The sequence below is a fragment of the Bactrocera tryoni genome, chromosome 3 (assembly GCF_016617805.1).
Source record: "Bactrocera tryoni isolate S06 chromosome 3, CSIRO_BtryS06_freeze2, whole genome shotgun sequence".
NCBI classification, from domain to species: Eukaryota; Metazoa; Arthropoda; class Insecta; order Diptera; family Tephritidae; genus Bactrocera; species Bactrocera tryoni.
The window spans coordinates 68,086,550-68,113,896 of record NC_052501.1 but is presented as its reverse complement, the minus strand read 5'-3'; the positions used below and the strand labels follow the sequence as shown (position 1 = coordinate 68,113,896).

Here is a 27,347-nt window from a genome sequence, read left to right as displayed (position 1 = left end):
TCCTGTTTTGCATCAAATCATAAATAAAATATCATGAAATGGAGTAGACCTAGTATTTTTCAATGGCCCGTTCCTAATTATTTAAATGAGGCTGGATACGAAAAGAAGCTCGATGCCATTGACTTAACCCAAATACACATCATGTACCAAATTTTTGTCTGCGAGTCACTGCTGAATCGTGACAAAATCGATACATTTATGAAGCGTATGGTTACTGGTGATGAAATGTGAGACACTTAAGACCACGTCAGGCAAACATAGACGTGTTCGAATTGTGTCGAGTCACCGGCTATCCATGATTGACAGTCTAAAATATTTTTCTATGCGTTTCGTGGAATCGACTGGGACTAATCTGCTTCCTTACAGCCAAACTCTTAACTTGAACTTGTTCTGCCTATAACTGAATGATCAGAAGGAAGCAATCATCCAGAGGCGACCAGCTTTGACTAATAGAAGAAGAGTTATGCTCACCAGAACAACGCCAGGCCACACACATCGATATGGAGATGTCAGAAGTTCTGAGAGCTTGTTGCTGAGATACCATCGAATAGTCCCATCTTGGCACCAGTAGATAACTACCTGTTCCTTGACTAGGACAAATGATTCTGCTGATGAAAACACGGCTCAAGAAAAGCTTGTGAAAAGTTTTTTTCACTGATATGCCCTAGGAAGAATATTTATAACCGGACGGTTTAAATATTTAACTATATGTATAACCCACCTCCGAGGTTAGTAGTTAATAAAGAGAACTTCCCTTCTGTACTTCTTGTTGACAATATTGATGCGGACACTCCTTCAGACTTCACACACTCTGTATATATGTACATATACTTGTATATATATGAGAGAAGTTCTCTCAAAAGTAAATTGCCTTCAAATATGGCGACAGGGCAGTTTCAAATGATTTATTTTGAGCCGCATTCTAGAGCCAACAAAAGAAATCCTAAAACTAATTCTTGGAAGTATACGCGTACATTAACATGAGTATGTCTGACATACGACATCACCACGGTAAGTGGATGATAAACAAAGAAGTTGGTAGTTAGATAGGCACACATTCTCGTCGTCGTCGTCTCTCGTACTTCTCAAGCGCAACTAACTCGCCTGCTGTTCATGATGAAGATGACAATGTCGTTCAAAAGGAACAACTACTAACTTTCGCAGCGGAAAACTTGCGCACAACTTCTGTAATGGAATGCTTAGCGGCGGGTTGCATTTCGTTAAAATTTAATGAGAAAAGTAAAATAAAGAAAAGTCAGCGAAAAACAAAAAATTGCAAGAGCTGACAGTCATGCAATGCCGCGTAGAACTATGCACATACTAAAAGCATTATGTCAACTTGTTGTTGCAACATAACATATGTTGTGTGCATAACAGTGTTGCCACTTGAGGGAATGAGAATTATATTCTTTTCCAACTTGACTAATTTTCATAAATGACTTTTGCGATGATCTCGGCCGCTCAATACTGATCTCAATCTTAATTTGTATCTCAGCTGTAGTGGCGACAGCGACGACTACACGAACAACGATGGCGACGAACTACCCGATACTTGTAAAAGGTTTATTCCTTATCGTCATGATTTCTATCTTATGACCCTAACTCGATAATAAAACGATAGTGAAGGAAGGCCTAGAGCTCTTAGTGGATCGAACGTCCTATTTCACAACAAAGCTTCAAAGGGTTCCAGCACATAGTAATATTCCTGGAGATGAATTAGCCAAAACAGGCACCGCCCTACAATTAGATCACGGAAAAGAGGAACTTTATATGCCTCTTGGTACTTGTAGATATTTAATCGACGAACATGTTATAAATAGCTGAGTTTCGATGGAGTCAATATCTGACTTGCTCAACAAGCAGGCAAACGTGGCATGAATGGAGTATGTGCCTCGCATGCCGAATACTAAAATTCGAAAGGAATGACATAAGAACTCTATTAGGAGCGTTAACATGCTCCAGACATGCCAGTAGATCAGGAACGCCATATATTGACTGTTATAGAGGTTTTTAGAAGGTAGAAGAAGAGGATACTATGAAACATCTTCAATGCGAATCTGTAGAGTTTTGTAAAGGAAAATAATCCCAACTATCTGTCGAGGGTTTCTAGACAAGGTTTCGGAAATTGCACTGATAAAACTTTTAGTATTAATGAACTTCTACAGAAGCTTGGGGTGGTTCAGAGAGGAGACAATGAAGTGATGGGATTTTACTGACGGTGGTTTCCCAATGGACCTTCCTAAGGCCTATGTGCGTCGTCAAACAGCCACTCTACCTACATACTTACCGTCGCAGGGATAACTTGTCGGCTAATATTTATTCATTAGTCAGAGGTGAAAGCTTTACGCGAGAGAAATTTTCTCTAAGCGTATTTAATTGGTATTTCGGAATTAAGCTTAATCCGTCATTAATGAATTCCAATGGAATATATTTTTGACTGAAGAGAAGATCAGTTCAACCGCAGCTAAGTGAGTACAGACTATAGAGACAAATCTCGAAGACGTTGTGAGTAATTAGGTAATTTTTGAGAGCGTAGAAGCTCAACCGCAGTTAGGAGACAATAGAGAGATATATTGCGAAGACTTTGTAAGAAAACTAAATCTAACTTTTATTGGTTTTTGAAATATTACACACTTAAATAGGAACTTACTTACTCTTATTATTTCAAGCGACGGTTTCAGCTGTGATTACTCTCATAATGCTGTAGAAGCTAAAGAACCAATGGTTGTAAGGCTTGACAGGTTCTATAAAGATGATATCCGAAGAAGTTGGAAAAGAGTCAAGGTTATGTTCCAACCAAAACCAGACAGAAGAGCACACGATAATGCTGAACACTTTACACAAATAAGCCTCCTCTCATACATGATGAAGAACATACATATCAGACCAGTTATTGCGGATAAAAAGTCGATCAACAGAAACTATCCTACACGTGTTAGTAAATGTAATAGAAAAGTCATTACAGCTTAAGTCATATATAATGGCTGCATTTCTTGACATACGAGTAGAAGGAGCTTTTGGCAACATAAAGATAAGTACGACCATTGAGCCTCTGACATATGGCGGAATAGATAACATGGTGTACAGATAGATACAGTCGATGAATGGTTATGAACAGAATTATTATATCATCACAAGGCCCGAAGAGATACTCTGCGGAAATTGGGGCCCAAAACCGAATATGGTCATATCGACGTATTCACCTGTCATAAAGTCAATTCTTACATATGGAGCAATAGTTTGGTGGCATTAAAGAAGTAACGTAGCATCAGAAAATTAAATGGAATTCATGGAGGCGTTTAAGTCATGTTCAAATGATGCGGTTAATATGTTCTTACACGAACTCTCGAAAATTCGTAACGGCGACTAATGAGATTTTGTCATTGTCCATGCCTCTGCACGATATAGCAGGACGGGGATGATAAGCGACTTGTAGAATTTGGTATTTTTTCGTCAAGAGAGGACTTTACTTCTCAATTGCCTACTCTATCCAAAATGGCACTTGTTGACAAAACTTAGACAAAACTATCTACGACTTCGAAGTTATGAATGTCAACAGTGACGTGTGAGCCAGTGTGCGAGTGTGACGGCTGTTTGTTTGATGACAGGAAATAGTTCGTTCACTACCAGACCCTTTGCTTCGCCACGTTATACTGTTTGCAGAAAGCAGAACAATGATATCAATATGATCGGCGTACTCCAGCAGTTGTAGACTCTTGTAGAATATTGTGCCTTATCTATTCAGATCTGCAGCTCGAATTATTTTGTTCAGAAGTCTATTGAAGAAGTCGCACGATAAGGAGTCGACTTGTCTGAAACTTCATTTGGTTTCCTAACATACCTTTTGATACTGCTCAACGCCAGTTAACAGACATAATGGCATTAAGGCAACCACGTTTCGTGCAGTCAAGAGCAGCTTTGAAATCGACGAAGAGATGCTTTGTGTCGATCCTCTTTTCACGGGTCTTTTCCAAGACATGGTGAATATCTGGTCAGTTATTAATTTTCCAGGCCTAAGGCCACACTGATAAAGTCCAATCAGTTTGTTGACTGTGGGCTTTAATCATTCACACAATACGCTCTGTAGTTGGCGTAGATTGGGGGTCTCCCTTTTTGGGAATTGGGTAGAGCACACTTACATAAATTCCAATCGTCCATATTCTATAAAGAAGCTGATTCATTCTCCTTTTAATTTCTTCGTCGCCATATTTGAATAGCTCGGCTGGCAATCCATCGATCCTCACCGCTTTTTTGTACTTCAAACGTGTAATTGCTATTCGAACTCCTTCATGGTCGGGCAATGGAACGTCTGCTTAATCGTCATCGATTGGGGAATCGGGTTCGCCTTCTCCTGGTGTTATGTTTTCACTGCCATTCAACAGGCTGGAGAAGTGTTCCCTCCATAATTTCAGTATGCTCTGGGCATCAGTCACTAGAGCACGTCTGGGGTTTCTACAGGAGTAGGTTCTGGGTTTGAAACCCTTTGTTAGTCGGCGCATCTTTTCGACGTTTTCGAACATTAACAATTCTACGAATACTCCACCAACTTTAATATAAAAAAAAAATACTTATTTTTTAAATTTTTTTTTAAAGAGGAGGGAAAAATCACCTTTCTAACCACCTTTGTCACATTGAATTGGAGGTCCCTATTGAAGACTCTTAACCACTAATTAATATTTTTAGTTCATTACAAATTTTATTTGGGCAGATAATAAAGGCAACATTGCTTATTCAGACCGTTACTCTAACCCTTGCCGAATCGTTTGCTCGCTCAAGAGTACGGGGAGAGGGAAGTATCAACTTAACTCTTTCATAAAGCGAGCGGGAAACGAGAAAGTCTGCGGGTGGGAACAAAATTACGCGTTTCCCTGCCTCACACACGCACGCAATTACAAACGCCCATATACACATATATACTCACACACATTCATACATATACATATATACATACACATTTACGGCAGTATAAATAAGCTTTTCCAACAAACTAAGTATAATATGCTGCTGTCGCTGATCCTTTGCCGTATTTACGTTGTTACTTTTACTGTTGGTGTTGTTGTTGTTGCTGTTGTTGTTTGAAAAGTTTAGTTTGACATGTAAAAGATATGCGTAGCGCGTACAAATTTGACATGTTAGACAAGCAACAGCAGATTGCGATATGTTGCTCTAACACTGACAGCAACAATAATAACAACAACAACAATTAAGGTTAGAGCAACAGCAACAGCAATAACAACAAATAGAAAAGTCGTGAAAAGTACGACAAACGCACTAAACTTTTGACAGCGCTAGTTGTCGAGCCAAAGGCAGCAACAACACAACACAACAACAACACAAACAACAACACAACACAACATAACAACAGCAAAAATAACAGCACACAGCAACATAAAACACGGTAACTGAGGAAATGCACAAGTGGCTGGCAAAAAGTTGGAAATGTCAAGCGAGAAACTGTTGCTAAATACGAGAGCAACGCAATCGCGTCGGCGGGCGAGACGTTGGAGACGGAGAGCGGCGGTGCTGTAAATAGTCGTCCACGACGGCGTGCAATTGCTTTGGTGTTTGCTGTTAAATTGACAGAAAGTGTTAAAAGTGTAGGCTACGGCAGCGAAACTTTGGGCCTTGCGCTTGTACTCGCCGCCCGAACGTAGGCATGTGCGATTGTGTGTATGTCTGTGTGTGTGTAAACGACGTTTTTAATTTAAAATTGCATTTCGAAAGCGTAAAAGTTGAATAACGGCGGCATTCTGCTAACTGGAGACATGCACAGTTTGACATTAGTTCTAGGACAGGGTTTGAGTTTAAGCTTTAGCACTCAACAAATCATTAATGCCCCTCAAAAGAGAACAACTTTTTTTCGTTTTGTTAGAATTTGTAGTGTCATATAAATAGCTATTGTGTTACAAATGCGAGTTACATAACGAATGCAGAAGCAGTAACATTTTAATTTGACAGCTTAAGAGTTGTTTTGAAAATTATTTAGCTTCTGCTAGAAGGATTTAATAAACTTTTGAGTCTGAAAACATGAAAGACGGTAACTTCTACTGCTCGGTAGCTATAATAATCTTCAAAAGTGCTTTTCTTATAGCATAACATGTTACAAACAGAGCTTTATCTGGATTTTGATTAGTCAGTTTGTATGGCAGCTATATGCTATAGTATTCCGATCTAAACAATTTGTATGTGGATATTTAGTATTTCCTTGGACAATAGTGCATGCCAAATTTTGTGAAGATATCTTGTCAAATAAACAAGTTTTCCATACAGAAACTTTATTCTTATCGCTCAGTTTGTATGGCAGCTATATGCTATAGTGGTCCGATCTGAACAATTTCTTCGAAGAGTGCATCATTGCCTTAGATAATAATCTGTGCTAAATTTCTTGAAGATATCTTGTCAAATACAAAAGTTTTCCATACAAGAACCGTATTCTGATCGTTCAGTTTGTATGGCAGCTATATGCTATAGCGGCTCGATCTGAACAATTTCTTCGAAGAGTGCACATTGCCTTAGATAATAATCTGTGCTAAATTTCTTGAAGATGTATTGCCATATAAACAAGTTTTCCATACAGGAAGTTTATTCTTATCATTCAGTTTGTATGGCAGCTATATGCTATAGTGGTTCGATATCGGCCATTCCAACAAATGAGCAAACACGTCATGGGTAAAGAATGTGTGCAAAATTTCGAAACGAAATCTCAAAAATTGAGTGACTCAGTCGCATACATATACAGATAGGCGGACGGACTTGGAAAAATTGATTCAGCTCATCGCGCTGATCATGATATTTACATTATAGGGTCTCCGACGTTTCCTTATGATTGTTATAAACTTCGTTGCAAACTTAATACATAGTGTTTAGTGTATAAAAATGTGTCAAAACATCTAAAAAACAACTCTAAAAGTCATCCAGTTTTGTATTGCTTTCCTAATTTGTTTATAAAAAGGCTTTAGACAGGAAAGGTTAGGTTAGATAGCTCATCAAAGATCGCACGTGGAGGCTATAAAAAAAAGAAATCCTGTGTTCGCACCAGTTCTGAATGCACCGTTCAAGGTTGGCATCGTCTTTCGGCTATCTGAGTTGACGGTCACTTCTCTGAAGAAGGCTGCACACCAGAGCAGTAAATCTACTCCTATCTTAATGGCTGCAACCCCGGTCTGGAAGATACTTCAATAGTTAGGGAACTTGAAACTGGAGTTGACAGAGAGCTCCTGACAGTAGACTCCTCCACGAAACTTCCTCCCAATTTTGACTAATTCGTGAAGCTACCCCCTTACCACCCACAACTCCCTTGCCGGTATATGGGTAGAGAAGGAGCCGCCAGAGTTCGGTTTGGCGACTCCATAATTCAAGTGATCTGGTATGAAATCAAAGTGAGTAAGTGTTTCCGAGTGTTCATAACTGTCTTCTTTTCTTCTGTCTTCTCTGGCTATGATGGGGACATTCGCAGCCTTATATTTACCGGCGATGTTCACGGGCAATATGTGCAGGATGGCGTTAAGAGCCATAGTTGGAGTGGACTTTACACATGCTTATGAGCACCGCTCGTTGTACGCTCTCGAGTTTCTTTACAAATGTGATCTTTTCTAGAGTCCTCCGCCACATAAAGACTCCATAAAACATAATGGATTGACTAAGGTGTCGTAGAGCTAGAGGACCACTTACAGTGAGAGACCACATCTTTTGCCAATGGCACCTCTATAGCAGTACAAGGTAATTGATCCTTTTTTTGCTTTCTCTTCGATTTTCGGTTTCCATGAAAGCTTCCTATCTGGGATGAGCCCTAGATATTTCGCTGTATCCGCTGGTTGCAGACGGATTTCTCTCATTTGCGGCAGCGGTGCCGCCGGGATCTTGTTTCTTCTAGTGAATAAAACCATCTCGATTTTATTTGGGTTGATGGCGAGACTTTTTACGACTGCCCAATTTGTCACGACGCTGAGATACATCTGATTCAATTCGTAAAAGGTACTTAGGAATTTTCCCTTGACTATAAGTGCTACATCGTTTGCATAAGCAGGTCGTTAACAAAATGAATAGAAGTGGTGAGAGAATTCCACCTTGTGGGATTCCTCTACTCACATTTTGTCGAGCACGTGCATTTCCCCGTTCCATTTCAATCACTCTGTCGCACAGAGGACTAAAAATGAGTTTTTTGAGGTTTGATTCAAGCTCAAGACCGTCAAGAGCAGATAAGATTGCTTCTGACAGGATGTTATTGAAAGCACCCTTTATATCAAGGAAGGTCATAACAGCGAATTCGTTAAGCCTAATGGCTTTAGACAGGTACTTCATTAGCTTTCTTGTAGACAGTTAAGTGGCAATTAAGGCTCTGTTGCGTTCAACAGAGTCAATATTCTTATAGGTCATTAGAGGGAATTTATCGAAAATCCAACTTCTCGAGCTACGCTCTTCCATGTTCCAATATGCTACACAGAAAAAGGATGGGGCGGTCCGTGGAAGAAAGTGAAAACTTTCCAAACGAGTTATTGAATATTGTTTATTTTGCTCCACAATGCAAAGACTGCGAATAAATGGGGCAAACGGCTAGTAGTGTCTTACGAGCTTGTAGGTTAAGTTAGGTTAAGAGGCCGATTGTAACACGGATCTCACGTGGACAGCTTAGTATGCCGGAACGATATAGCCAAGTAGCACAACACTTATTCTGCGTACCAAGCCTAGCACTTAAATCTATTGTTTCTTTCTACGTGAAGTATACATTTGGGCGTATCTTAAGAAGTATCACCCAGAACACCGATTAGATTGTTCTTCCTATGTCTGTACTATAACTAAGCAACGTTCAATCATTTTGTAATTTGAGAGCGACTCCCTCATATGACGCATGAAACCATGTAAAAACAAAATACAGTTAATAAAACTTTAGAAAATACTTTTTTACATTGCTTGAATTTTCGACTCCAAAAAAACATGAAACTCTCGTATTGGCGGTGTGAGAAAGGAGTATGCGTTCAATAAGCGCACATTAGCATGAAATCCCAACGGAGGCTGAGTACATTTCCTTGACTTCCCCTTGGCGAACGAAATTTCGTTGTTTATTCAACTGCTGAGTTCATGTTGTGGCATGCAACAGTGAACACATAAACAACGGCGTCGTATTAAATAACCATTTTAAATACATGCAACTCATCCGCACTTCCCCACCATTTTCCGCCTGATTGATGTTCGGTTTGTACTCGTACATATGTACATATACTATATATTGTAGGTGCAACTGTGTGTTTACATAAGACCAATGTGGAAAAACTACGGAGACGGTGTAGGCGATGCTCGTTTCAATTTCAGTTTCATCGGCTTGATTTATGCGCAATGCTGGTGACATGTAAACTGTGCCGAGTCGAGCACTTGCGGCAAGTTGACTGTATTTAGACCATTGAGTCAGCCAGCCAATCCACGCCAGGCCACAGCAGCGGCAATTCCCTGGGCTGTTTAAATACCGAGATGTGGTAAAAAGGCGAAGGGCCATTTCTACTGAAAACTTGTATCGACGACTGCTGTGCACACGTGTGGTCTCCCATACATTATGCTACTCATGTAGGTTGTGAGATGTAGGCACGCTTGTATGCAGGTGCTTGTTGGCATGTGGGAATGTGACACTTTCCCTCTCCATGTGCCATATATGTATGTTACATTTAAGTGGACTTGATTAGTTATGCGTGGAGAGTTGATAATTTGAACTTGATCACAAGTGATGGTGCAAACTCTGTACAAGCACTTTAGGCGACAACTGTATTTGACTTGAGTGCAATTTTGATAAGGCTGCTTGGTTGTGAACGTTTCTTGAAGGGGAGAACAAGGATAATTGAAAGAGTAACACTCCTTGTTGTTGTATTGGCAGAATTCTGCCGAGATGACGGTCCTTGACCGGATAAAAAACGCGGGTCCGTGAGAATGGTTAACACTCCTTGTACCAATTGGCAAAATACTGGAACAGTCGATTTCCTCAAACTTTGCTTGAGTCGACGTTTTCATCAGTGAAAACATTTGCTATAGACATGCACAGGTAGTATTCACTTGGTGTCAGGACCGGAATATTGGATGGATGCATAAGCAGCCTCTCAACCAAACTTCCGGTTCGTTTAGCGAGTCTCTATCGATGCGTATGAAGCGACATTGTCCTGACGGAACTTGAGTGGCTAAAATTTGGCGCTTATGTGCATTTGGTTCTGTCAGACGGTCCAATGGTTGATAGTACAGGTCCAAGTTAAGAGTTTGACCATAAAAACCCATATCACCGTAGATAATTCCTTGCCAAACTTACTTTCTTACCGTCAGTTCTGGCTTAGCTACCATTTGTACCGATTTGACCACGACTGTTTCGCTTAAATTTGTTGAAAGTTATTAACTTTTCATCATCAGGTTCCATACGCTATAAAAAATTGATCGATTCTGCTGCAATTTAGCATTTGTCGGCATTTGGAAATCCGATCCTTCGGATTTTTTTTTGCGCTAACTCGTGTGACACCCATAAATCGAGTTTCCTTTTGTATGCAACCTTATTTGAGTGTTTCGTAACGAGTTTGTTTGTGTTATGCTTAGCTTCTAACTTATCCAAAAAAATGGCAAAATGAAAGGCATTTCCTTTTGCTGGTAGCCGTCCTCGACGATCATATAATACTGGACTAGGCAATGACAAAACTGTCTGAGAAGTTTGTTTAGTTTGAATTATTATCTTTCTAAAGTGTGTTAGCGTTATCCGACGGAACTTAGAGAACACAAGGCATAAATTCCAAAGTCTGTGAGCGTTATCCGAAGTAACTTAGAGAACGCAAGGTACATATTATAAAATTAGTCTATCCGAAGAAAATGATATTTCTTTTTTCGAGACCTTATATAAGCGTAAGTCCATTGGATTGGCTCAATCATCCGAAAGTTGAACTGATATTGGGGCTGGTTCTCGAGACAGAAATCATTTTGTAATAACAGAAATTTATGATGATAGCTGGGAACCCCTATGAGTCGACAGCGGCTCATTCAGCCTATAGTTTCTTCGTATGGCAAGATAAACGATTCAAAATGTTTCAACTTTTTTTTCTCGCCACCCTATTATGGGAAAGATCAGGGGGGGTGTCGGGATGATTCTACCTTAAGCGACAAGATTTTTAACCTATCCGCATGAATGTTCATGGGTTGCGATAATCCATATCCTCATCCAATAGTTTTGCCCCACAGTTACCTCTCTTGCAGGTATACCTGGAAGTTTTGAAAACTTAAAAATAGATTCAAACAGCTAGAGCTTTGTTCCGAAGATTAAAGAAGAGGAATACTAAAAATTTTGTTTTCTGTTTCAGAGTTTATATGGTTCCTATCCAAGTCTATGCATACCTCTCAGTTCGTCATCGTTTAATTCTGTTTTAAACACCTTTTAAAATGCTACATTCTGCAATTTAAGACAACTAATATTATAAATGATTAGGGAATTCTCACATATGTTGACATTACAGTTATGTACATATCAAATCAGAAAATTCGAAGAAATTTCAGTAAAGTGTAAAGAACGTGAATGAGAGCAGCAGAGACAGCTCCTTCCACATATCAATATGTTTATGTAAAGTACCTAAGTGAACCTTCGTGGGTGAATGAAGTCGAACTCTTCGTATGCGCTGCACGTTCAATGCATTTGTTGCGTTTAACGAACAAAAAAGAAATATTTGGCAAAGTTTCCACGCGCCCAATTTACTCGATAACAACAACATATAGGCGAAGCGCGCGAAATGAATCCCAAATATGAATACCAAGCCGAGCGAAGGAGACCAACACAATATTCATAAAAAACACAACAAAATAGCAACAGTCAGTATAACGGTATCGAGCCCACAAACTACATACTTGTAAACATATGGGATTCATAGCACAAATTCCAAAGCAGCGTTTTAAGATAACATAACCCTGCCAGAGGCTAGCTGGGTAAGGAGGAGGGCATATGTGGGTTAAGAAAAACTCGGCGCTATTGTGTATGTAAGATGTGGCTTATTTGGCTCTTCACGCAGTTGGAAGTATTGATTCTAGCCATGCCGCGCGGTGAGACGGAATAGTGACTACAAATTAGCATATTAAAGTGAGCGGAGAGACCGACGCCGCAATGCTCAAAGTAAGACCCAGTAGGATATTCAAAAGAATATAGTTATGTTTGGTGGCAGAATTGGTTTTTGGTTGCACTTAGGTACTTTAGCACAATCTAGTATACACTACTACTGTATACGTTATAAATTTCTCGAGAGACTGCCTCTTGTGAAATGTGTGTTTAAATCTTTATCTTCTTTTTGACGGTTGGTTTAGTTTCGCATTTCTACGATGCGTGTACTTTTAACATTGACTCACGACTGATTGAGTACATATCAAAATGTTACCAAAGTAGATGAGTAATATCTGAGTTCTGTGTCAGAAAAATTAAACCTGCAGTGGTTTGCCAATATCTGGAAAGGGCATAAGAACACTGAAAATAATAAACGGACGTCTAGCAAACGTTATTATGCTCTGAAACATCGAAAATATTTTATTAGGTTAAGCTACAATGGCTTGCTGACACGATATACATGAACCTAAAGGTCTTTTGCTATGCCAGATAGAGGTACATTATTAATACGAGCTGAAGTTTTCGTTGTTCAGGACGTCAGTTCTTTTGGCGAAGTTTAACAGAGACTTCATATCTAATTTTGATACATATCCAGTCACTTGAACTGCGAAGTAGTCCTACATATGTATTTAAGCTAAGTTCCAGATAAGGCTAGGCATAAGCAGAGAAGTTATTTCATGTTTTCGTTCATATCTACTTTCCTGTACTTTCTACATGTGTCGTCGATAATAAAGCTCATACAGCTCGTACTCGTATTGATACTAGTAAGTTGCTAGCTGTGACTAGGCCAAAAACAGTCCTGCAGTCTTTTCGAGATTGTGTGAGTAGAAAGCTTCCGAGTTTTCTTTCCGCATTCCAGCACATGATCTTGGCTATTCTGAAAAACGCAAAGGCATTCCATCTAACTTTGATCTGTCTGTCAGTACCTTCGGAAACTCCGTTCTATATGGTTTTGACCGCTTGGCTGTAGATATATGGTATGTAGTGATATTTTTCCGCTGGTGGGTCGCGTGTTCACGTGCCACCTACCCACTTTTAACATGACTCGGAACTCTCTCTCTCGCACAGGGTTTGTCCGGAATGTAATAGGACTAATTTGCTTTCGCCGCGACTGTACTTCGGAGCATGCGCGCATTGACTGGATTCGGTAGAGGGCATTACTAGCTAACGAACAAGCGGCTGAAGAGTCAGGATAAACATTTTCGCGCGACGTGTTTGCTTTAGTAAAAAATTGTGTGTTTGGGTGGCACTAGGCCTTTTGGACGGCCGGAAAGAGGTCGCTGATGAAGATCGTGCTGGGAGACCTGCGACTTCGACAAACACCGGCAATGTGAAACATACGCAAGGTGTGCGCGAAGACGGTCCGAAAAGTGCTCACTGACGACCAGAAATTGAAGTTAGTGGAACGCCTTTCTTGTGAACAGCTACTTAACCAAGGCCGGCATCGCAACGCTTCCGCAGCCGCCCTACAGCCTAGATGTGGCCCCCGGACATTTTTTTGTTTGCTTGCCGGAAAAGGCTGATGAAAAGCAGATATATTGAAACGACAGAAGGAATCCAAGCAGCATGCGCCTCGGCAGAAACCGGAGAATGCCTTCCGTGACGCCTTTAAGGCTTGGAAAGCGCGCTGGCAGTGCTGTATCGACGCAGAAAGAGCCTATTTTGAAAGTTTTCCAAGAATTGTAACGATTGGTTCAATAAATTTTTTTAAATCTTATTACTTTCAGGACAAACCCCGTATATAAGGTGTGAGGTTTACCAAAGATTCCTGGTCTATGGAGCTATGTCCGAAGGTTTGTGGGAAATTCACCTAACGCCACCGTATCTTGCAGCTACTATCGTACCAAGATTTCCATCGGAAAAGCGTATATTTTGGAACGAAAATAGAGTTTATCAATATTGCGGACTTTCCAAATTTCTGAAAGGAAGGTGCTTTATGAATATTTGGATTTGCGAAGGCTCTGTGCAAAGTGGAGCCACTGCGTGTCCACAATCGACGGAAAACTACAACGACTTTATGATTCTGAGAAGTTGTTGCAGTTATTTGATTAAACCAAATTTTACTTTTTAGGTTCTCTATCTTTTCACTTTTTTATACAAAGAACAGTTAATCGACTGTAGTATTGAAAATGTCGAAGTTTTTCGACTACCTGCTAAATTTATACTAATTTTTATGAAGACATATTAAACGCTGTTTCAGGAAGTAGGATCCACCTATGATTTCTTCGATTATAATTCTAAGAAACCGGACTGCTAAAGGCAATACGTAGATATGTATGTATGTAGGAATCACTAGTTCTATTTTTCCCCATCATTCAAGTACATACAGTTACGTCTTTATTTTCTAGAGAAACCCCATTTTTTGAATTTGCCAATACTCACATAAATGAGAGAAAAAATCGAATGAAAAAGCAAATGCCAAACGAATGAGCGCAATAATGAAAAAACGGATATTTTCTACTGAAATTAACTGCGATTCCGATTTATACACTTCCACTCAATCAAATGCGAGCAATGCAATCCCAATGGAATGTAGAAATGCAATATTGGCAACACATTCCAGCGCATCGCAATGCAGTCGGAACGCAGTCAAGTGCGGATTTTTAACTCATTTCGATATACATACCCTATATACATTTAATATATAAAAAATATTATATATGTATTTGTAATAATATACTACCTATAGTATAGATACACCAGTAGCGGATTCAGAATTTATTTTTGTGGGGAGGAGAGTTTTCTTTCTAACATAATTTTAATATTGATGCTATTTCCTAAATTGTTTTGAATTTCAATAGAAATCTTTGATTTTGGGGAGTGTTTGTGCACCCAAGACTCACGTGGATCCGTCAATTGAAGATCACTCCATTAGTAACTGGTTTTGTCGACTTTCGTGCTCTCTTAGTAGTCATAAGTTGGAAGTCGTAAATAACCAAAGCAGAATAACTCTTTCTAAAAGGTGTTATTTCGGATAATTGAGCAGTAAAGTCCTCTCGAGGAACAAAGACCAACCTGCTGTATGATGCAGATTCATGGAAAATGAAAATATGTGATGAGACGCCTTTACAAGTTTTTGAGAGAAAGGTTCTGCGAAAGACTTATGGTCCTTTGCGTGTTGGCAATACCGTAGTCGATGGAACGATGAACGTACGAGTTATACGACGACATTGATATATTTCAGCGAATTAAGAGATAGCGGCTACGCTGGCTAGATCATGTCGTCCCAATTGTCATGAAAACCAAACAGCAATAAAGATATGGTTAGTTCAGATTAGGAGGCCGATCTTAACTGGGATTTCACTGCGTAGAATGTCGGTCCGTTGTATAAGAATAAATTATTCTATAGTGTTCTTAACTTGGGCCAATCCTCATCGAATAATGAGGCTAGAAGTGTTCAATTCCCAAAATACGGAATATAAAAATATTGGTCAGTTTTGAAGGTATCATACAGAATTTAATGTCGATCCTTTTCTGATTATAATGTGGAGTGATCCTGATACTAAAAATAAAAAATTAGCGTAACTCTGTTTCTCTGTTCCTACATCCTCACCACTATATCATCACCCATTTGGGACCCCGAATTCATTATTGGATAATATTCGACTGAATAGACAACATCACAAACGCAGTGAAGAAAATATAGCAGCCGTAGCTGAGAGTGTACACATAAGACCGTGGAGAGCAAATTCGACGCCGCTTGCACAAACTCGGACTGACGTATGGAACGACTTGACTTAAGTCGTACAAAATACAGCTTGTGCAAGATTTGAAGCCGATCAACCTTCCCAAATGACATCGCTTCCTTCTAATATCTCTTGAAAAGTTCCAAGAAGATCTGAAGTTTTCCAGCCAAATTTTGTTCAGCGATGAGGCTTTCCGGATTTGCGATGATGAACGACCTAAATAGATTCAAAAGCTGCCATTTCATGCAGAAAAAAAAACGGTTTGGTGTGATTTGTGAACTGGTGGAACCATCGGTCCATAATTTTTTAAAAATGAAGTCGATGAGAACGTAACCGTTAACTGCGACCGTTATCGCGGCATGATAACCAACTATTTAATGCCTGAAATTGAAGCTCGTGCTCTCGACGACATTTGGTTTCAACAAGACGGCGTCACTTCCCACATGTCGCTTCAGTCAATGGATTTATTGAGAGAACATTTCGGTCAACAGATAATTTCACGTTTTGGGTCGGTCGATTGGCCACCAAGATCGTGTGATATCAAACCGTTGACTTTACGGACAATCTCGCAGCGATTCAAGTTTTGGAGCAAAATATCACGTTTGTCATTCACCAGTTACCAGTCGAAATATTCGAACGGGTCATCGAAAATAATAATCAACCGATGTACCATCTGAGACATAACCGCAGATTTGAAAGAGATAATCTTGAAGAAATAAATGTCAAAGAATGTTCTCTGGAATGACAATAAACATTCCCTATTAAATTTGAAGTTTCTGTGTTTTTTCTTTAAAAAAGTAGGGAACCTCGAAATGGATTACCTTTAACAAGAACTTTGGATCCGTGCATCAAAACGACACCCTTCCCACTCTCGCTGCCAACGCACCCACAGCTTCAAATAGTTCAATAGATTTGCCAAGTTCGTGCGTAGCCGATTCCGTTTGCCATTCACATCTCTGGGACGATAGTGCCACAACTCTAATTCGCATTGCGGCAATCCCAGCGTTGCAATTATTTTTAATGCCTTTCTACATGTTTCGAATTTTTCGCGCCAATTTCACGAGCTGCCAATTTTTCCAACTGCGCCAATTTTTGTTGCTTCTTTTTGTAATTTTCCACCGCTAACGGCATCTATTGAATGTTTGTTCGGCGAAAAAATGGTGCTACTCGTTGGCGAGCGGGCGGCATGTGCGACTCATGTGTGCGCACATACCAATTGTCATTGATTCGTATTTGTGTTGCGGCTATTGATGCTGCTGCTGCCGGAGGCGGACGTCTTGTTGTCGTTCGTTTCGCATTCGGCGAATGAGTTTTTATGTGCGAAATGCCTGCGGAATGTTAACAGCGAAATAGGAAAAGATGGGTCCGAAATGGAAATATGGCAAGCGTGTGGGCGGCTGACGGAATCAAAGCAGATGCTAACGGAAGTGGAAAGCAAGAGCAGAAGAAATTGTCGAAACGAATGAGCGGAAGTACGGAAGCGGTAGTGGCGTGGCGTGGCTTTGGCGGCGTGTTGTTTATATAGAGGTCTAAAAATGGTCTAGAAATAGTGGCAGCTGCGGCTTAAGACGTGAATGCTGCGAGATTTTTACTTGAAGCGAAGATTTAGACAAATCAAAACCAAGTTAATTCAGTCGAGACGAATGAAATGCAAAGGAAGTTGAAGAAAATGAAAATGAGGCGTACGAAAACCGAATTTAATATTGACGAATGCAAGGAAATTGATAATGAAAATGGCGGGAATAAAACTTTTATAGAAATATATGGCTTTTTATGTACATATGTAGGTATATACGAAGCTTTTACGAGAAAGTTACTGATAAGGCCTGGTAAGCATGTTGCACACAAGATTTAGTTATAAAACACAGAAGAGGCAAATTAAAGTCTAGGCGCACATAAAGAACGCACATAAAAACGAAAATCCGCCAGCGAATTTAACAAAAATTTTCTTTTCAGCTGCTTTTTATGTGCCTTAGCGGGTTACTTGCACAAGTACTTTGTTTACATAGCTCTCTAAGAGCCTGGCTATAGACACACGCACGCACTTAGAAATACTCGTGCGTTGGAGAAAGCTTCATTTAGCAGCTATCAAAATATGAAAGTCACAAAAGGACTTTGCTGTGCTTTCTTCACTTAATGCCCTTGTTCTATGTATATGGGTAGCCTACATTTAGGCGCCTGCAAGTAATAGGCAACAAAATGCCTTATGCTAAGATTACTCGAAGCATTTAATTGAATTTGCCGAAGTACGCAAGTCGTAGTGCCTTGGCGCAAGCGTGTGCCATATTAGAATTTTTATGACGCCATGAATATGAGATTTGCATCGAAATGACTGCCGCATTTGCCACCCATTGTGTGCCACGAGAAGAATAGCGACGGCGTAATTACTTGGGTGTGGCGAGAGTGTTGTTTTGAACAGAGTTGTAAAAATTTAAGTTTTTATCGGTATTAACAGAACTTTGAAAATTAACTTTTATCATAGTAATCGCGTACAGAAAGCCGTTTGTGGTTAAGAAGTTTTTGTGGTCTAAGCGGAACTAAATGTGTCAATGGAACGTAGGTGTTTCAGCTTCCAGCTTAAGTTAAAATGCCATATTTCTGCAATTACTAAACCAATTTAACCAAAAATGTGATATAAATTGTGACAAAAAAGCACCCGGAAATTGTAAATAACTTTCCCGGGTAAATGATATTTCAAAAAAATGAATTTGGCTAGGTTGGTAGGACTTTCCTTAATTAATATGCCAAATATGAGTGCAATCTGTCAACAAATTTTTTTACAGCAGCTGCTTAAGTCTGTACACTAGGGTGTTTTTTTGTTTTTAAACTATTAATTTTTTTCAGTCCCGTTACGAAATTTCCTTGAAAATACTCTAAAAAAAATTCCCTGAAAATTTTAGCCCTTAATATTAACATTCAGAACTGGACCAAGGCCTGTAAAAATTTTCCATAGAAAATGCACTAAAATCGTGAGTTTTTATCTTTAAATTCCTACAGATCAGAGGTATCTTAGGGCATCGCTTTGAGAGGTATGCGTCAACGCATATTTCTTAGAATTGTTCACTCGAAAAAAGTGCCCAGTGCAACAAAGTCGTAACTCACACCGGCGAGGTAGTACGGGGCTCTAAACCCGATTTTTATGACAAACTTGTAAGAAATTTTATTTGCTATAAAAGAGGTTCGAAGTCAAAATCGCTGTCATTAATACTTCTCGAGATATTCAGCTTTTTAAGTAAGGCTACATACCATCTATAAAAATTACTTTACTTACTTTAAAAGCCGAATTTCTCGATAAGTATTAATGATAGCGATTTTGACCTCGAACCTTTTTTATAGCAAATAAAATTTTCTACAAGTTTGTCATGGGCATTTTTTCTATAGCTCCTGTCATTTAAGAGATATATATGTACAAAAAAATGCGCAGTAATCGGGCTTAGAGCCCCGTACTACCTCGCCGGTGTGAGTTATTAAAAAAGTGAAGGATATGGTGCTTGAAAATCGTCAGGCAGTTGTTAGAGAGACAGCAAGAGAGCTCGACATCTCTCGCGAGCCCCTTCGAACGATTTTCGTGGATATTTTTTGAGTATGAAACGCGTTCTTGCTCAACTCGTCCCGAAAAAGCTGAACTTTTTTCTAAAAAAGTACTTGATCGTGTGAATTCCGATTCCGTATTATAACTGCCGACATGTGTTTTTGAGTTTGACATGCAAACAAGTCAACAATCTTCGGAATGATGGGAAAAAACGAGCTGAAACCAAAAAAAAAAAAAAAAAAACACGCCCAAGTCGCTCAACAGTCAGTGCGATGCTCATTGTTTTTTCGATATTCTTGGTTTGGTGCATCATGAATCTGTTCCGGAGAGACAATTGGTCAATAAGGACTTTTATTATGCCGTCTTGAGGCGTTTTGCGTGAGAACATATGTCCAAAACGGCCAGAATTGTGGAAGAACAATACACATCGAGCTACGAAAAGAATACCATCGATCAACCACCGTATTCGCCAGATTTGGCTCTGTATGCTTTTGACTAAAATTGCTGCTCTGTGGAAGCCGTTTTCAGTCGATCGAAGAGACAAAACATGCGTATTATTGACTTCATACCGAATTGAGACATTAATTTGAGTAAAGCCTTAAGAATACTAAGTAGGTATCATTCCCATTTAATAATGTAGTCTTAGACTTCGTGAGCGTCAATCCTGGTTTACCCACATTGTATCGGCTCACCGCCGTTCAATCATGTCCGTTTTCGCTTATGAAATATACTGTTAGTCACAACTTTTTGCGTTAACTCGTTTGACTCCAATACTTGAAGGCTTGGCGTCAACAGTGGCGGTGCTCTTTATAAATGTTATATATCCAGCGATCGGCTTGCAAATGAAAATAAGACTGTGAAAGTACCCGTATACCGATTCATGGTGCTTTTAAATTGTTCCAAACGGTTTTTTGTCCAATGTTGAGCAGTTGAGACGGTGCTTACATAAGTGTCGGACTCGACGATTTACATTGTTAATCAGAATTACTCTTACCTAATCAGTGAAACCAAAATAGCACTATGTTTGTATTTTCGGCGTATTGTCTCATTACATTGAGAGCAGGGTTTCTTGAATACTCGAACTCCGAAAGAAAAGCTTTTGCTCCAAAGTGGGGTTTGAGGAACCCGCGCGGCCTATTGGCTCAACACAAGAGTCATCCGCCGGTATGGTGGATGGTATTATCGTAAAAGAGTCTTATTAAACTCCTAGAACAGGTTCAATAGGTTTGCTTGCTAGGGATTACGGGCGCAATGAAGTCTACCTGAATAAGACTTTTCAGGTTATCATCGAAATCCGGCCACTACATATATAAGTAAAGTATAAGTCAATGCTTATGGCCAGCTTTGTTAATGAAATGAAAATGAAGGGGCAGTCGAGTTGGATCGCTCGGGGACAGCTGCAGACACAATTCCTCTAAGATGCCCCAGGTCATTCAGCTCCTTCACAGTTTGATTGTAGCAATAGACCCTAGATGAACACCTCAGATCTTGGAACACTAGCAACTTGGGGTGTTGATGATAGCGGACAAACCAAAAAGCTGCTACTATTACACCAAAGGAAACTGCGTAACAATGTAAAGATCATCACAGGGTACCTATCTTTAAGATCCCACCAATCGAAAATGGAAAAAGTAGACTACGAGGAATGCAGAGCATGTGCGGAGGATGCTGAGACGCTAGGACTTTACCTATTCGAATGCCCAGCCTACAGCTGCATGCGGTGGTGAGATGTTTTTCACAGCTCTCATTGTTCGGGTTTATGCGACCTTGGGCAGCTGGGTTGAGAATCAGGGTTTTACGAAATCCACTGAGTTGCTGGTTGTAAAAGGTTAATTTGGTTAACTTTCAGGAGAACAATGTGGTTAATGATGAGCTAAGTGCGGCCGCCTATGGTCTGGCATTTTTGCCATATAAGAAATGAAAACCTAACAGCTGGATCAAATTATAGTTTTTGAGAGCATATCACGCTGGGAGTTAAGTTAAAAAAAAATGGATAGCGTAATTGTACAACTGATCTGCATACTCTGAGCCTTCGTGCCATAAAGTCTAGTCTCCAATCAAATATTGTCTAACGACTAGCTTAGGTTAGGTTAAGTCATAGAGTTGATCCAAAATCTATGAACTCAATTTGGACATTAGCCCACTGTGTCAGCCATAAACTCATAATGTCTAATGGTTCTAACGGTAAACTTATAAATATATATATGTATATCTCCCGTTTCTTCTTCGAGTTTCTTACGTAAAATTTAAGCAATGAATTGAACCAGTCCGGTAAATTTTCCATCTGCAAGGTGATCACATGACTACCTAGTTGAGTTCAATATTCATACATACTTTCATAAGTATGTACCTTATATTTGTTGCAAGTTTATGATCCGTTGGCATCGCCTAATGTGCGCAATTGACACGTTGACATTCGACGTCAGCCAGGCGGCCAACAACGGTACATGACGCTGCGTCTACGCGCTCAGGGGCGTCCATCAGGCAACAGCAGCTGATTACAGTGAGTAGCGTCGTTCACACAGCCTTCTTTGGACTAACCGAGACTGACACACATTGACGGTTGTTTGATGGATGCGTGTACGTGTCGTCATAACGATGCCACCGCGTTGTCGCTTTGCCGTTTGCCGTTTGCCGTTAGCCAGCGCTGCCACTGTTGCTATTTTCTTCGCGATGCTGCACGTCTCGACCAGTGTGTCAGATGTAAGTGAAATTTAGCGATGTGTGTGCTATATGCGCTCCTTGTAATATTGAATTTGCCCCATATTTGTTGTTACATAGCTAAATGTGTGTGTGTAGCTGTGTGTGGTTGTGTGTGGTTGCGAGCGCGCGCGTACGTGTATATAAAATATGGAATTTCCTTCTAGTTACGTGTACATTTTTTACGCTTTTCCTTTGAAGTACACACACACACGCATGCACACGTTGCATGTACAAGTACCGTTATAGTTATAGTCATTTGTAAGCATCTTGTGCGGCGCCATCAAAGTCAAAAGACAGCGACGGCGGAATTTATGACATCGAATGTGTCCATCAACAACCACCCAATTTTCCACCCATCCAACGCAACAACAAGGACAACAACAACACGTACCAACAGTTACATATGTATATAAGCGACCATGTGGCGTCGCGTCCCGTTATTACATGTAATGTATTGTAATTTTATAATTTGTATGCGTCTCGTGTCTTCGTTCCTAATACCCACACACGCATAACGGTATGCCTTTTAACACATTTGCCTTAAGTGAAATTGATTTTTTTTCTCACAGCATTATAACAATATAATTATTTTACACTTAAACGTTGGCATTTTTCAATCGCATATGCAACACTCGTAAGACTCATGATAGGAATGCATAAAAGGGCGTAAGGTTTAGAGAACCGGCTGAGTGGATATGCCCGGAATTTGAATTTGAACATCTAATAAAATTGCAAATATCTGCGCAGAAATGTTTGGCGCTACACCCGATGCCATTATGTGTGGAACTCGATTTCTTTTGTATGTCCAGCACTGGCACGCTTGCAGAAGTCCAGATGCTGAAACCAATTTTCGACGGTTCTCAAGCATAAATTGGCCAATTGACTACTGCAATTTCACGTTCGATATTCGTACGAAGTTCATCAATCGTCGCTGGCTTGTTGGCATAGACCATAGACTTGACGTTCCCCCACAGGAAATAGTTTAACGGCGTCATATCGCACGACCGAGGCGGCCAATTGCCTGGGCTTTTTCGTGAGTTAACACATTCACCAAACGTGGTTTTCAATAAATCGATTGTGACATACGCTGTGTTGCTTGTGGCGCTGTTCTGTTGGAACCACATATTGTCCAAGTCCATATCATCCGATTCGGGCCAAAATTATTCGGTTATGATTGAGCGGTAGAGATTTTCATTCACAGTAACATGCCGGTCTTGATCATCACAAAGGAAGTGCGACTCAATAACGCCGCCGGCTTTCGAACCGCATCAAACCGTAATTTTTTTTGTGATGCAATGGTGACTCATGGAGTACATGTGTACTGCCTGACCAATAACGTATATTTTGCGTATTGACGAAACCATTCAGCGCGAAATGAGCCCCATCGCGGAAGATGATTTTTCGATGAAAATTCGCATCATTTTCAAGTTATTGCTCAGCACAATTCACGAACATACGACGATTCTGGTGGTCAAGCCACTTCAGTTCTTGCGTTAATTTGATCTCATTAAAATGTAGGCCAAGATCTTTTCGTAAAAATTCGCCACAATGAAGTCACAGAGAGGCCAAACGCTTGAGAACGACGTGTGAGAGACTGATTTGGCTCTTCCTCAATTGATGCTCTCGGCAGCAATATTCTCGACACTACGGGCACTTCTTTGTCTCACTGGCACGGGAACAGTTTTTACTGTGCCTGTGGATTCAAATTTTTCCACTGGACGCACAATTGTTGATCTGACAGGATGATTATGACGACCATAAATTGGACGTAGCACTTGGACGTAGTACTCTTAAAATTAAGGTCACTGACTCCGAATTTCGGTAGTAAACTTATATAATTTCGACTCACTGCTAGATCGTATGTCTTTCCATGATGAAATGGCAAACCTTACGAAGGAGATATGTCAAAAGAGCGGAAAAAATATAGCGTCGCTTGCTGTCCCTATTGGTCTACTTTTTGTAGCGTTCCTGTGAAAAATCCCTATATATAGATATTACATTTAAAACACTCTAAAGATTTAAAGTCCCAATGAAGAGAGAAAGATAAAGGATAAAACCATTGTTTTTCCAATACATGGCTTTAGTATTCTGTAACTCGCGTTCTATAAGTACGATCGAATTGCGTCATTACTCCTCAGTCGTTGTAAGTTAAACCAAGTTTCTTCCAGAAAATTATAAACTTGGCTTTATTTATTGACAGACTCATCCTTCTTTTGTATTTAATTCTTCGGCTTAGCAATTTTTTCGACGATGATATCTTGCAAGATATCTTGGAATTGCAATGAAAACCTCTTTTGAAGATCTTTTCCTACACCTAACAATATTTTGATCGCTTCACATTCGTCAGAAAGCTTAGTTCAAGCCACATCTACTTCTTTCTTCTTAAAAAAGACGAGCTGGGAAGAAACTTCTATAATCTATTTATGTATTTATAAAGTAATATGATGGTAAAAAAATAATATTAAACTAGGAGTTCTGTTCAAAATCGTTTACAATATTAGGTTTACTGTAAATTGACTTAAAAACCGGAGTTCTCGAAAACCCACTTTACCAATGCGTCTATTCAAAAATCAATTATCTCAAGTTATAGTATCGGTATGACTCAAACCATGTTCTAGGCAAGTCCAAATGTCTTCTGTATATCTACATAGGTTATAGGCAACATAACATTACATACGTTTCCATCGCAGAAATCCTCTAAATCACTTCTCTCTTCAATCTTTTAGCATAACCAACCATTACTTTTCTTACTTGCAGAACCTGCTATAATGCTAATCCGTGACCTGAGGCGCTCATGAAAGAGCAGCTGCTGGAGATTACTGTTCTATTAGCACGTGTCATACGAAACTGGTTTCAGAACAAACGCAGCAAAGACAAGAAGAAGACCATACAAATGAAACGGTATGTAGAGTTCACCAGCCTTCTCGACCATTAATCCTATAGCAAGAGGAATAATTTGAATGCAAGTTTTTTTCTGCTTTGCGTTTATAAGAGGGACGAAGCCCGGTTATGGCGCCATGCAGGGCATACTGATGACAGTGGGTTCGCCGGTGCGCCAGGATTCGTTGAAATTGCAGGACATCGCTGAACAATAACCGTTGGGAGTCATTTCAATAAGGCTTGAGGTAACAAAAAAAAAAAAATTATGGACCGAATTTCCATCTGAACTCCACTACTGAATAATGAAAAAACCGATCAATTTATTAAGCGGATGCTTACTGGTCATGAAATGTGGGTCACCTAAGACAACGCCAAGTGAAAACAGTCGTGATCGGATCTCGTCTAGTCAGCGCAAACGGTGGTCAAACCAGAATTTATGGTCTGGAAGTTTTTTCTATTTGTTTTGTGGGTTTGACAGGGAATCTGCTACTATGAACTGCTCTCTTACGGCCAACCTGTTAAATTGGACCTCGACTTCCAACAATTGTAACGCCTGAAGGAAGCAATCATTTAGAAATGCTGATCTTTTCCAAATAGGAGAGGAACTGTGTTCCATAAGAACAACACCAGGCTATACACATCGATATTGAATCGACAGAAGTTTCGGTAACTTTGTTGGGATGTTCTAATGAATCCACCATATACGTGTAGTCCGGAACTGGCACCAAGGTTTTAAGAACTGTTCCTTTATCTTTACTATGGCGAAAAATTTGGCTGGTTAAAAGTTCTCTTCAAGAAAAGCTTATGAAAATCGACATACCCAGCTAATAAGGAGAGGGTATCTATGAGAGTCACATTAATAAAATGGCAAGAAGTTTTCGAATATAACGGTGCATATTTCATTTTATGTTTGTTAAGTCTTTCAAGTCTTTATATAACGAAAATCTTTCATATATCCCTACTTAACTAAAACTTAGGGAACATTTTAGAGTTGAAAACGCAAATTGTTTGGCTTTCAACTTCAGTCACTTGTCAATAAATATTTTCTATAAAGGAGAAATGAAAATATAAATCAAAGGAAAAAATATTTGCAGTTTACCAGTTAAATTAAAAATTCTTAGCGATACAATCAGATTTTTGTATCAAGTAACGACCGTCAGCCTCTTGTCAACAACCGAAGTGTGAAATGGTTAAGACCTGTTGCGTAAATGCGCCCAAACAGACAGCGACGTCGTCGACTGCCGCCAAAGCTTCGTACAGCCGAAATGCATTTATGCATTTTCTAAGCGAATATCGGCGCGTCTGCAATCGCCGATCGCCAGCGTGGTTGACCGCCACGGAAGCCGGCGAGGTATGGTCGCGTATGCCACTTAATGATAAGTACTGTTATATTGAGGCCGCACGCAACGCTGGTTACGTGTATACGGCACGTGATCGTCGCATGAATCGCGTGATGCGTCATCTGCGTAAGTCGCTGACAGATAATGAACATCGCGTCAATTTGATGGAACTCTCATTGGCCGTCAAGCAGATGCAGTTGTGGAAACGTAGAACGCTGGATGAAATGTGTCGACGCTGATGAGTCTTTACGACAGCTTAAATACGCTAAAGTAAGGGTTGTCAGCAATGTTAGTAATCTTGTGGGTGTTGATGTGTATAACATTCGGTAATGTCTCGTTTTTTGTGTTAAATGTAAATTTTACGTTGTAATTAAAAAGGAAACGTCCTAAATATATTTTTTTATAAAATAAAATGGAGAGCGTATTGAACTGAAAAGTAAGGTAATCCCGAAAATTAAAGAAATAATTCTAAATGTCCGTTAGTTTCATAGTTGATTTAAGCGGTGGAGATTGTGAGAACCAAACTTAGGCAGGTGGAACGCCGGTTATTTGTGAAGCCAAACATTTCTCGACCTCGAGTGTAGGTCTTCCTCTTACTCTGTTTCCCCCGGCGGGTACTGCGTCGAATACTTTCAGAGCTGGAGCGTTTTCGTCCATTCGAACGCGCTTGCTCTGGCCAGTTCCTCTGCTTCACAGTTACCAGACATGTCACTATATTCCAGAGCCCAATGCAGGTTTATCGTGAAATATGATGTTAGATCATGGTTAAAGCATGCGATTAAAGCATGATTTCATTATCTTTGACGACCCTAAGGGATTATCTGCATTTATAACTATTTTCTTTTTTGTCAGAGCAAGATGGTTTTCTTTAATTTTCGTGGCTTCGTTTGGAAACAGTGCTCTGGTATAAGGAAGGCGATTTTGGCATCTAACTTTGTTGAAGAGACACCACCTTTCACTCGATTATCTAGTTTGGACACATCCGTATAGATGCTTTTCCCTGCGTCCCCGTCCAAGTTTCCTTGAAATGCCTTTCGAAGGAAGTAAACGCCCAGAAACGGACAACTTTGACCCAATAGTGATGAATTTTGCGTCATCAGACAACG

General features: G+C 39.9%; 2 protein-coding genes across 2 annotated transcripts in view; one reads left to right on the top strand and one right to left on the bottom strand.

The window, feature by feature from the left end:
* Nucleotides 1-27,347, bottom strand: part of LOC120771644 — an 82,651-nt gene that overhangs the window by 32,055 nt on the left and 23,249 nt on the right. The window lies entirely within an intron of this gene.
* On the top strand, nt 25,968-26,572 carry LOC120771645. The gene has a single exon (XM_040099756.1). The coding sequence runs from the start codon at nt 26,088-26,090 to the stop codon at nt 26,478-26,480; it is 393 nt and encodes a 130-aa protein (XP_039955690.1). The 5' UTR covers nt 25,968-26,087; the 3' UTR covers nt 26,481-26,572.

What these genes read in the sequence shown, in the direction of transcription:
- LOC120771645 (XM_040099756.1), top strand. Translation starts at nt 26,088, where the DNA reads ATGGTTAAGACCTGTTGCGTAAATGCGCCCAAACAGACAGCGACGTCG.